Here is a 13356-nt window from a genome sequence, read left to right on the forward strand (position 1 = left end):
ATATAATCTCTAATACATGTTACACTTTTCTTAACTTACTTGGAGGACTAATATTGAAAACCTTGGACATTTCTCGACCTTATTAGAGCCTTCGGGACTCATTATAATTAGGACTTGTACTTAGAACAATAATTATATAATTAATAATACCAATATTCCTAATATATTACTCCTACCGTCCTATTTTATTTAACTTAACAAGTAACATACTACTCTCTTTAAAAAAAAAAAAAAAAAGTAACATACTACCTTGTACTCCTCGTAGCGTATAACCTAACCTATTAATGCTATCACTACGTGCCCACAACTTGATCAATCATATGGCTTTGTTTGGCAGAGCTTATTTAAAAGTTTATATATAGCTTATAATTCTGATAATGTTTTCAAAATAAGTTAGTAGCTTAAAATAAGAGTTTATTTTGAAACACTACCTTAGGTAGCATTTCAAAAATAAGCTAGTACCTTCTTAAATTTTTTTTCTCTTTATCCTTATTATTTTAAATAAATGATATTTTTTACCCCTCCCAACTAAAACTCTTTTTTCTTCTCCTATATTTTATTCACCCTTGATGTTTAATATGCTTGAGCAGCATCCAAATTACGGACCGCGCGATGAAGTTCAAGATTCAAGTAGTAATATCTCCATCAACGAAAATTTAAGTGAGACCTCTATTGAGATGAAGAAGATTCGCAACAATATTACTACTTCATTATGAGATGCTAGGTCATGATTATGTTAATAGTTTCATTTCAAAATGTTAAATTTTAATATGTAAACAAACCTATTTAAATTTTTTGAAGAAATCATTTTTAGTTTTTTTACATTTATCAGTTTATCAAAAAGTTAATTTTACTAAAACACTTTTAAGTATAATCAGCTAACTTAACAACTCTTCTTATAATAACTTATAACTTTTCTACTTTCAGCTACTTTTTCAGTTATGTTTGCCAAACATAGCCTATGACTTACTAACAAATCAGTGCTATGAGCTATGTTAAGAACATACAGGGCCGGATTTTAGGTTTGTGTGGCCCTGTTCTGGTAAATAATTGAGGCCCTCCAAAATCTGAATTTTTAAAAGTAACATATGGGAGTTTCGAACCTTTGACCTCCAAGTTAAAATATAATATATACATATTTTTACCATCTCTTCATAGAACCTTTTTAAATTAATTGTAAACTTTTAATTTTTATTCTAAACAAGCTAGGTAAATATTAAATATTGGACCTCTAAAATTTGGGGCCCCTCTAAAATTGGGGGCCCTGTGCGGTAGCCCAGCTTGCACAGCCTAAAATCCGGTCCTGAGAACATAAACACCTTTTACTAAATACAAATTCAATTACTTGCTAATACTAATACAAGATCTGATCAAAAGATCAATCGATCGTCTTTGATAATCTTTGTTTCCATAGTTTAAGGTTGAAAACCTCCAACAATCTACCAAAGAAAAGGCTTTTGGCAAAGGCCTAGCCTCTTTGATTCATGTTCAATTGAGTTACTATGATTTACATCTTTCAAGATGTTCTGTCGAGTCGGAGTGTGTGGAGTCTTTAGGATTGTGGTTCAACCTTTAGAAAAGAAGAAAAGGTTTCTGGCATGAAAGAGATTCCAAACCTGGCCAGTTGTTGATAATGCATAGGTTTTCAAAATTTTAAAAAAACAAAAACAAAAAAATAATAATAAAAAATAAAAAATCAGTGCCTTTAAATTGTCATTATTAAGATCGATATATAGTATGTTCCAGTCTTTATTACAAAAATTTGATATTTTTAATATTTGAAAGACTCATAATTCTTTATAAGGTAATATTTATTCGTTTTATCCTTTTGATCATGTGATCACCCATTTAGAATGATGATAGAGATGTCATTACACTATATAATAATTGACTGATATTTTTAATCTAGTCATATTATCATGTGAATACCTACCATTATATTGTTGTCACTATATCAGATAAATCAGTTTTAAAAAATTATAAATCTATTAAAAAAAATTAATTCCTAACAAGTTTTCAATGATAAAACAGTAAAATGCAATAGTTTAGCGATTAAAATAAAGTTTTCTAAAAATTGCCATCAAAGAAAAGTCATTGTTCACAATAATTGAAGTGGGGCACAAATATGAAAAATAAAGTTTTTAACTACCGTCTACAATACTCAAATTTATTACGTTAAACTTATTATTTAATATATTAATTCTTTAATATTATCATAAATGCTAATATTTTCATATTTAAAAATACCTTCTCCCAAGAAGAATGGGATTATGGGAATAACTAATTCTATTTGGTGGATAAGTAGATAATCATTCCCTTTAAAGGTGCCTACTAATATGTTCATAATTATATTGCCAATAATACATCTTTTGTTAGGCATTTTGATTTTAGATATTTCAAACTCCCCCACCCCCTCACCCCAAAAAAAAAAAAAAAAAAAAAAAAAAAAAAAAAAAAAAAAAAAAAAAAAAAAAAAAAAAAAACAATAATAATAGTCAGAACAACTGAAACAATATTATTTTCATTCTTCGGGAATAATCGTGACCTTGAACAATTCTAGCTCAACGGTTCTAATTATAGTTCTAATTTAACGATACATCGTTTAATTTGAACCAAATTAACACTATAGCTACTTGGAACATCACACGACCTATTCCATCCAACCTCAACGGGTATCAATGAAATACATCGCAATAATGCTAACATGAATATTTCCCAAAAGCTCGGTGATATTTTAAGTTATCTATCAACTTATATAATTTTCACAAAACTACAAACCATTTAAAATTTTTAAAAAGCACATAAATAAATAAGTTTGAAGAATGGTTGACAACCATATCAGATGGTGATGATTAGGCAAAAAGTAGCACATTTAGCTGACATATCTGCTTACCTATGCTGGAAACATACGTGGTTGGTGTAGGAGAAAGAGTACAAAAATCATATGTATATATATGATTATATATACATATAAAGATTTTTATATGTCCCACACAACCCCAAGGATCAAAGGGTGATAATGCAAGTTGCTGCTAAATGGTCTGTGAGCCTTCCCAATATGGAATCCAGTCAAATGCAGTCCCCACACCCACTCCACCCCCCCCCCCCCCCCCACCCTCACCCCCTTGGCTTTGCTAAGGATGTCTAGCCAACATGTGTATCCTAGAAGAAAAAGTAGAAAGATATGTAGTGTTTTGATCTGTGCTGGTGCATTATATTCATCCTTATCAAGGTTTGTAGTGTGTGAACTAGGTGGTTGCACACTACTTGGGTGAGCTTTATATCACATCACCCATCATTCCTCCATCTCCACATACCTATAACATATACACACACAAAAAGAATCGTACCCGAATCCCGAAAACCCTCCAGGATCGTACCCCAATTTCGAAAGTCCTCATTGTCTTTGTACTGTCCTGAAACTACACTAGTGCCTACAACAAGGTTAATTTCATACCCCTCGGTAAGAATCGGACACTGCATCCTGCAACTGTCAGTGAAACAAAACTATTATTAGCTTCTTTAGATTAGTCAGATACACCCATGCCTACAATCCATACCCCTTGATAAGAATCGAACTTTGCATCCTACAATGCCAGCGAAACAAAACTATTAACTTATTTAGATTAGTCAACCAATCGAGTTATGTCCTCACCGATAATACATACACTTAGTTCAACTAACAAAAAGACTCTGGTTATAGGAGAAAGAGTGTCATTTTGTGCATCTTCTTTCTTTACAAATGCTGCATGATACAACAGCTTTACACTCTACACTTCAATAAAATCAATTATATCACACTCAAAAAATTGCCAGCAAATCAGAACCTGTAAAGAGTATCATGCCAAGCTAAATATAACATAAAATATATAATGCTAACAAATCAAACACCTATTGAGCTATCATGCCAAGCATCAACTGTACACTCATGTTTTACCTTGTCACATAAGTTCAATGGCATCATATCATTTTTACTTTATTCTATGACGTACTTAAGCTTAGACAAAAAAATTCTTGCAGAAACATAAAACACAAAATGGGAAAAATGTTTTTGGAATAAACCAAGCAGAGGCAGGGGCTCTCCCCTTACAGGAAGAAAATGTCCAGTCAATATTGGTGACAAAGATGAGAACCTAGAACAAGTAACAATGTAAGCATATGATAAAAGAAACCAAAAGACTTCTGCATCGGAGTGGTTGGTGTAGGAGAAAGAGTACAAAAATCATATGTATATATATAATTATATATACATATAAAGATTTTTATATGTCCCACACAGCCCCAATGATCAAATGGTCTGTGAGCCTTCCCAATTTGTAATCCAGTCAAATGCAGTCCCCACACCCACTCACCCCCCCCCCCCCCCCCCCCCCCCTTTGTTTTCTTGTAGCCACTACTCCCAAACTAGTCAATGGACTTTGGATTTGCTAAGGATGTCTAGCCAACATCTGTATCCTAGAAGAAAAAGTAGAAAGATATGTAGGGTTTTGATATGTACTGGTGCATTATATTCATCCTTATCAAGGTTTGTAGTATGTGAACTAGGTGGTTGCACACTACTTGGTGAGCTTTATGTAACGCCCGTGCACCTTTGCTATACATTTTCGAGGTTTACTACATCTTTCTGGAGTTTTTTAGCACTTGTACATAACATCTCATAGTTGATAGAATATTTTAGAAACATATACCTAACACTAGAGGTAATAGAGATATATAGAATGTTTTAAAACATTAGAGAACCCTTAGTTTGTGTAGAGATTTAGAGAATGTTCTAGAGCTAGATTATTAGCCATTAGATCAAGTAAATCGCCATCATTCATTGGGGGAGGTGGAATGGTTATAAATACCCCTCATGGGTGCTCATTTGTAACCATCCATGAGTTCAAGTAATCTAAGTTCCTTAGAGAGCTTGTCGTTCTTAAACTTCTTTGTGAGATTCTTGCCTTACTCATAGGCCGCACGTGACGTCGTTAGCTTTACTTGCCTTGCCGCACGTGACGTCGTTAGCGAGAACAAGTCCGCGACATTTATATCACATCAGCTATCATTCCGCCATCCCCACATAGCTATAACATATATACAGACAAAAACAATCGTACCCCAATCAAACTATTAACTTATTTAGATTAGTAAACCAATCAAATTATGCCCTCACCTATAATACATACACTTGATTCAACTAACAGAGAAAGACTATGGTTATAGTGGAAAGAGTGTCATTTTGTGCATCTTCCTTCACAAATGTTGCATGATACAACAGCTTCAAAATCAATTTATATCAATTGCCAACAAATCAGAACCTGTAAAGAGTATCATGCCAAGCATCAACTGTACACTAATGTCTACTTTATCACCTAAGTTCAATGACATCATATCATTTTCACTTCACACATACTTAGACAAAAACATTTTTGCAGAAATAAAAAACCCAAAATGAGAAATGTAAAAAACCCAAAATGAGAAATGTAACCAAACTGAGGCAATGTAAGCATATGATAAGCCCAGAAAAAGCATATAGGATTATAGGCATGCGAAATTAGATTTTGGTGAAACTCAGTACAAATATAGTTTAACTCCAAGTGTGAGGGTAAGATAATTATGACTTAATTGTGCATGATTCAAAAATACTTCAACTAACCAACCACCGAGAATAGCAATGTCTTTATAAACAAAAGACTTGTGCATCAGAGTACAAAAATATGGAAAAATAAGTAAACAACTGAATAAAGATGCATAATTAGATGTTGAAGTAAACCAAGTACGTACCACAAAGAGTGCAGAACCTCACCTCCGTTTATCTATCAAATGAAAATAAACAAAATCCATTAGATTAAAAATATCAATCCACACTAATTCACAATGCATGGCAGATCAAATATCATAGTTATTCTAAATCAAATCAATGAAAGCTCAGGAAAAACATAATTAAGTACACATTAAAAACAATTGTTTTACAAAATCACACAGCCTATACATTGCCATAGAGGCAACTGAGGTGCTCTAGAAAACATGTGCTGCAAATAATTTCACTCCCATTTAATCCTTTTTCTTTTTTCCTGTCAAAGTTTTTTTCTTTTTTCTCTTTTGGGGAGAGTTTTTTTCTCTTTCGGGGAGAGGGGGATTGAGGAGACAGAGACAGAGAGCACCTGAAAATAAGGAAAGAGACAGTGTGCAGAACAATAAAAGTAACACTCCTCATTTCTGAAAATTCAGCAGCAAATAAAAGAATTCGTTTATTTTCAATCACAAAAAAAAAATTAAGGAAAAACAAAAAGAAGCTACTTTCTAATCCATATATTACGATTTCTCAGTTGAAATCCCTTAGTCTTTTCTTCAGCGTGTCCATGGATTTTTTACGGGCACTTTGCTTAGTATTTCCTCTTGCAAGACTTCCGAACAGTCCATCAGCAGCGTCCCTGTACTTGTCACAGATAGTCGCAACCCTTTTATAATCCAAAGAATAGTAGTTCCTCTGCCGTATCACAGGATTCATGAAGTTCTCCGGTTGACTGCTCAACAGAAGGTTTATCAATTGTCTAGCCTCTATCAAGCATCCTCGGAAGCTTCCTTCGCTGTATATCTCGCTCAACCCGGTGCTGTGAAACTTCTCATCAGCAAAAGATTCCAATGCCTTCAAATCTTGGTTGATGCCCATCACAACATTAACGTTGAATCTTTTTACAGCGTCACTAAGAAAAGCTCCCACAATGGAGTTGGAAATATGCTCGAGTGCACCACTCCCGACTTTATACAAAGCATCAAGAGGCAAAATTTGCTGAGCAGTGGACATAAGGGTGTCGAGGTAAATAAGCACCTCGTTAATATACTCATTTCCTCCCTGGGGAGCATCTTCTACCGTCCAGTTCACGTTTTCTGTGAGTGACATGAACTCTTCCAACTTGTCGTTTACCAAGCTTAACAAAGCAAGATAAGCAGCATCCCTAGAAGTTTTGAGAACAATCTTGGCAGTTAAACTGCCTTGAGGTCTTTCAACTGACCGGACAGGGATCCCACATTGTTGGGCTGCATGTTGAAGAAAATAATCGCACGCTCTTTCTAGAACAGCTATATTTGCAGCAATTTGCATAGCCTGAGACACACCAGTCGTGCCACTGTGAATCGTGTCGAGTATTGCTTCATTTAGGACATCAATTAAGAGCTTATCCAAATACTTCTTGACAAAATCGAAAAAGTTCATTTGGCTTCCATAAGACAAATAATTAACCGAATCCTTGATGAATGCTCTAACAGTTCGACAGCAATCGGGTACCATAGACGAGAAGGGAGCAATGAAAGGGAATGCGGGCATTATATCAGAGGTCTGAAGATGAAATACCAAAACATTTGCCTGGTAGTCCGACTCCTTTTTCATTACCATCTGTTCATATGTATCATTCGTGATGATACCCATGATTTGTTGCCTACACTCTGCCAAAAGAAGTTCATGATATTTTTCACGGCTACTATTGAGAGTCTCGAGAATTGAGCCCACTTCGTAGCCATAATCTCGGAGGGTTGCCCCAAAAAGAGTCACGTAATCCTTCACCAAGAGAAGATGACTGGCACTATCAACATGGGAAAATTGGTCCGACAAGACTGAAGTAACTTTGGCCACAGCCGTTTCCCACATCGTCTCGAGCTGACTCGGTGATAGAAGCCCACCAGCAGTCCGCATTACCCGATCCTCAACAATAAAATACCCCGCAGTCTGAGCCAAGAAACCCTGATGGGATTCAAGAAACGGTTGAGCTGAGGAAATTTGCAAATCTGAACTTAGCTGCAAGAACCGATTTTTGTAGTAGTATTCGCGAAACTGCTCTGGGTATCCAAGACATTTGTGAATGTGGTGGGCTCGGTAAAGTGGTGTAAGATCGAACTTTAAAATGGATTCTTCATCTATTTCTTCAACATCCAAGCTATAACTGAAATGTCCCAAACCCAAACAACTCTGTTCCTCAGCCTTTCTTTGACGAGCTAGCATATCTTCATCCCTCTGGCGAGCTGATGCTGCATATGAAATCGCAGTCTGCCCAATATCTTTCCCGGTACTCCTTATATGGACAAGCCATTCATTGACTTCAGTGCACACTTTCTTCTCAATGTGTGACTTTATTAGCGGTATTCTTACCTCTATGATTGCCTTGAGCTTCTTCACGGGAATGTTCTGCAAATAATTTTTCTCAATAAGATCTACAGCTTTGAGAGCAGGATAAAATTGCCCCTGAGAAATGTGGGTATTACACTTGACACAAAGCTCCAGAACTTGGACACAATTCCTGGACATCTTAATCGCCTCTGTAACATTCTTCTTAATCGAATAGGATTCAAGAAGATCTTCGAGTTTCAAAAGCAGGGCACTTCCAACGTCTTGCAACCTGAAATTTTCAGATGCAAGTTCGCTTTTGAGCTCTTCTGCATCAACTAATACACCGCGAAGCTCATCCACTGCAACAATGAAATCCTCATAGTGAAGCTTGCAAAGCTCCTCTATTTCAACTTCTTTCTTCTTGACCACATTTTTAAGCTGATGTAGGAGGGCTTCCGGCTTCCCACTGTCGAAAGAATGCCTCACCAAAGGACCTAAATCGTCCCCATTGTTTATCATAGTAACAAGAACAGTATCCTCAGCAGCATCGCCATTCTCTGCCACAGTCCTCCTCTTAGTTTTAGAACTCATGATTCTAATCAAAGCCTGCATACATACATTCATCAAAATTCAATACCTACGTAACTTGATGAAATGGCAACAGAAATATATTTCAAGTTCAACATAGTTTACCCAGAAAAGAAAATGGGGATTTTGTCAATTTACAGAGTATTTGTTTGAGACAAGAAATATAAAAAATAAATCATACCATAAATAGATCCACCCTCTCCTCTCTGATAACAACAACGGAAAGTACAAAAACAGAACAAATAAAGAACCTAAAAAAGTAATGATGTAAACATAACTGGGCTTACATTAGCGGAAAATACTAAACAATTCCACAACCAAAATCACCAAATACTACGAATGGCCGTAGAAACCTCGTAAACATTCAAGAATAAGGGGTGGGGGAAAGTAATGTTTTTTGCGAAATGGGCATATGTGAAATTGAAACTTTAATACTTACCCAGAAACAAAGATTGAAACTTTAATGTGATGGAGGGAGATCCAGTCGCGTGCCCTAGAGGGGGGAGTTTACAGTTTTCTCTCTCTCTCTCTCTCTCTCTCTCTCTCTCTTCTGCTGTTTTCAACCTGAACAACGAAGAAGAGAAGAAGAAGATCTATGGGGGAAAGGTTTCGGTTCTTGTGATATGCTTCAGTCTGGATTGATTTCCTGTCATTCCAGCCAGCTACAATTCGATGTTTCTAATGCTATTACTCCCATTTTCTGAATAAACAATTAATCAATAATCAATAATAATAATTAATGATAAAAAGAAATAAATATATCATTATATTTCGTCTATGTTTATGTTTCTGAGAGAATGTATGTACAAAGTACGGAGTATTAGTGTTGTCTTGTCGTGCCCAACCGCCCCAGGAAGGTGAACGCCACAAAACATTCTCTTTGAAGCCAAGACAACCCAAATCACACTTTAATCATTTTTAGAAAATTAATACACTTCATTAATCTCGTGATCATGCTCAATGATTAAATAAAAAGAAAATGGACAGACTCATCTATTAACTTGTTAATTTATCTATTTTACCTGCTATAAAATAACATGTATATATGTAATAGACTACGAGTCCCTAAAAAATTAAATTATGGCTATGGGGACCGAAAGCACAAAAACAATGCCATTAATGAGAGAGAAAGAGAATACTGTCTGCAGGCAATTGAAGCATATGCTTCATCTCAACTAAAAGTCTAAACTGATAGTTGATTGCATATTAATGATTATATGCTCAACACAGGCACATTTGGAGTTAGTAGAAAGCTGAAAGTTACAGATCCAAATGGAACTGAAAGAAACAATAAATTACATTGATAAACACATAAGGGAAATATATATGTGTTCTCATACACAAGTTAGAAATGGCTGCATCATGGTTCTGGTTCAGGTTACATGAGAAGCTACAGAAGATTTAAAAAAAAAAAAAAAAAAAAAAAAAAAAGTCTTAGATATTCCCTTCCCAGGGTGTTATCCTCTATCAGATCGTTCATCCTAGCAGAGGGTTGGTTCTTCAAGTTCCATGCATGGCTATTGCTCAGCTGTAAGCACTACTACTTAGACATTTTGCTTTCTACAAAATTGCTTCAGAAGATGGGTGGACTTGCTATCTGTCATATGTTTTATTGAACACCTCTTCCTTCCTCAGGTAGTCACTAGATGAGGGACCGAGCCCTTGAACGGGAGCATGCATGAGTATGTGACGTACTTGACGCTGTCTACCAGTACAACGACGAAAATCCGGGAAAGAGACTTCTTTCCCATCACGCCATCAACGTCACCATCGCCTCCCTCTCTTGGATCAACAAGCACAGAAACAACCATTGAAGACAGTGAATTGTTATTCCCTTTCAGCTTTTCTTTGTTTCCACTTATTTCAGCAGTTTCTTCAGAGATGTTGTGAGATGTTGCAGAAAGGGGAACAGAAAGACCATTAAGAATCCTTCTATTTCTTCCCTTTTTTGACTTTGTACTATTCCGAGTTTCTTCTAGAGACACATCCCTCATGGAAGTTGCTGGAACTATTGCTGATGACACATCAAACTGGAACACCTCACTGCACATACCAGAGCTTAACATCGGCCCTGCACCCACAATATTACAAGAAAAATGCATGATATATTTGGTAAACAATATAAACAAGCTATATTGCAAACAAGCCAAACTATCTTATTTGATATAACACATTCAGCATACTTGATATAAAGTAAAAACTTAGTAGACAAGTATTCGCCGGTCTTTCACGAGGCACTAAATTACTCTAAGAGTGTCAGGTCACTGTAAAATGTAAATAGATAGATACACACACATAAACATTAGATAAAAACTCCATATTTATTTATTTAATGTCCATAATAGGTGGGTGATATTAATATATTCCATTACATACACTACACAAATCAAGCCACTCAAACAAATAGGCAAAGTGCTTGATTTGAGCTCATTCAAAGAGAGTCGAACTTTGTTTTGCAAATGGATGTGTTCATTTACAGGCTGACAGCCCTACTTGCAAGACCTTAAATTATGCAGAGATGTCAAGTAAAGAAGTTCATCAATTCAATAAAAACACTAAGATAGTTTGCAATGGTAATAGGTTATGAATATTGAATTTTACCGGCAAGGCCTTCTCTGAACCATTGCTGTAGCCTACCATCAGCTCCCGTTGACCTCATATTGTCCTTACCCATAGAATCAGAACCAAGAGCCCTTTGCCGTTCAGCTGCACCTTGGTACATATGAGGATGCCTTCCAGCAGTAATAGCAGGGGCCATATTTTCAGGAACTGCTAGACCTGTCTCTTGACTAACCTTTTCTTCAGCACTCACATGAGATGCCATGGCTTTCTCACTTGCCAGAACAGAATGAATGATTAAGTTACCATCAATTTTCACAAGCTTGTCATTCCTCGGAACATATAAGGAGGCTGCAAGGGGCACACTACCATTGCCTGACTGACCAAACTCATCAGCATCTTGCTCACTATGTTGCTTTCCTCCTCCACCACCATGACCTTGCACACCAAAATGGGTAACATCACTAGAATGTTTTCCATGCGCAGAACTCTCACCTTGTCCAGTTCTATTAACAGCCAACACTCTAGCAGGGTGCTTTTCATAGTACCCACTCCTGGTATTCCCAGTAAATGCCTCTCTTATTCCCCCATATCTTACATTCACCGTGGGAACCAATCCTCCAACTACCAATATAAAAAATAACAAGCCAAGGAAAGTAACACTAGCAACCTTTTTAGTCTTTGGCTCATTCTTCTTACTCTCCACTTTCTTACTACTCTTAGGTGCTGAGACTGTTTGTTGTGGCTTCAACCTTGGAATAGGAACTAATGGCACTTGCGACCCCTGTGGCTTCACCATATAAGGTGGGGCACATGGCATCCACGGATACATAACGGGTGGATACATCCCTGGGGGAGGCATTGGGGGCGCAACAGCCACACCATTCCCACCCATCTGCTGCCTTAAGCTAACATTTTCGGCCATTATATAAGATATCTTGGAATTCAAATCTTGGATAGTTGAATGCATTGTCCTCACTTTATCCTCTAACTCCTCAACATAATGCTTCTTCCTTTGCCTCGAGAGCTGAGCACTCTCCCGATTTCTCATTAATCTTGTTTTCCTCTTCTCTTCCTCTTCAATAGTGATATTATCATTATTTTCACTGTTATTCTCGGTGTTTGTGTCATCAACTGGTTTTCTATATTTGCTACTCCTAGACTCCACATTATTAGTATCTTCAGCCTGTTTTTTCCTCTTTAACATAGAGTTACTACAATTGTTAATATTAGCATTCAATTCCTCCAACTTGATTTTCTGATCAACCACACCAATCTTTATTGAATTATTGCCAAAGTCAGTAGAAGAATTTACCGATTTATCCGAGTCCGTGGACAGTAAATCCGGCGCTGCAGAGACGTTGGGACCACAGTTGCCCGAACCCTCAGACTCTGGCGAAGGACAATTCAAAACCACATCTCCACTCGAGCCCTGGTTTTCATTTCCAGACCGCTGAGAAGCCTCGCGATTAGACCCATTCGACTCAGGCGATGGAACATTCAGGTATCCAGAGACATCTCCGTAAATCTGCTGAGATTCCGGCGAGTTCACGACCAAAACCCTAGAAGAGCTCGAGCTTAGCTCCGGCGAAACAGAATTCAGAAGCATGGCGTCTCCGGCAATCTGATCGGCGGAGAAATGACACAGTTCTGAAGACGACGACTTGAAAATGCTAGCAGAATTCTTAAACGCCCCGATCGGTTCACAGCCAGACCCGGGTTGCACGTAACAAGTGGGACCTACATCAAGCTGCGCCTGCACCGGATCACAACCGGCCTGGTCGAGCGAAACTGGTAGGAAATTTTGACTGAGAGAATTATCCGCACCGAAGGGAAGGCAGAAATCATCGAAGGAGAAGTCGAAGGGGAAGTCGAAGTCGTCCATCACCACGTCGTCGTTTTGGAACATGTGTGCGGCTTCCAGAGGTGAAATTGGGAGGACGTCCTCCAATCCATCGGCAGCGCCAGTGGCGGTGGTGAGGTTGAGATTTGATGGCGGCGTCGGTGGCTCCGCCACCGCTGTTTTGGCCATGGTTTGTAGGTTTCCGACAATGGATCACAGAGAGAGAGAGAGAGAGATATTGCTGAACGTTTTCCTTATTTCCTTTTTCTGAAGACTGAGC

General features: G+C 37.3%; 2 protein-coding genes across 2 annotated transcripts; both read right to left on the reverse strand.

The window, feature by feature from the left end:
• Positions 1-6170: 6170 nt before the first annotated feature.
• Positions 6171-9404, reverse strand: LOC109159269 (exocyst complex component SEC15A). Its single transcript, XM_019307371.1, has 2 exons — positions 9113-9404; positions 6171-8690 (listed from the first exon to the last, which is right to left on the reverse strand). The coding sequence occupies exon 2, from the start codon at positions 8675-8677 to the stop codon at positions 6308-6310; it is 2370 nt and encodes a 789-aa protein (XP_019162916.1). The 5' UTR covers positions 8678-8690; positions 9113-9404; the 3' UTR covers positions 6171-6307.
• Positions 9405-9934: 530 nt separating this feature from the next.
• On the reverse strand, positions 9935-13356 carry LOC109159129 (bZIP transcription factor 17-like). The gene is made up of 2 exons (XM_019307152.1): positions 11276-13356; positions 9935-10745 (listed from the first exon to the last, which is right to left on the reverse strand). Exons 1-2 carry the CDS (start codon positions 13263-13265, stop codon positions 10306-10308), a joined length of 2430 nt encoding a protein of 809 aa, XP_019162697.1. The 5' UTR covers positions 13266-13356; the 3' UTR covers positions 9935-10305.

This window comes from Ipomoea nil, unplaced genomic scaffold (genome assembly GCF_001879475.1).
Source record: "Ipomoea nil cultivar Tokyo-kokei standard unplaced genomic scaffold, Asagao_1.1 scaffold2826, whole genome shotgun sequence".
Lineage (NCBI taxonomy): Eukaryota > Viridiplantae > Streptophyta > Magnoliopsida > Solanales > Convolvulaceae > Ipomoea > Ipomoea nil.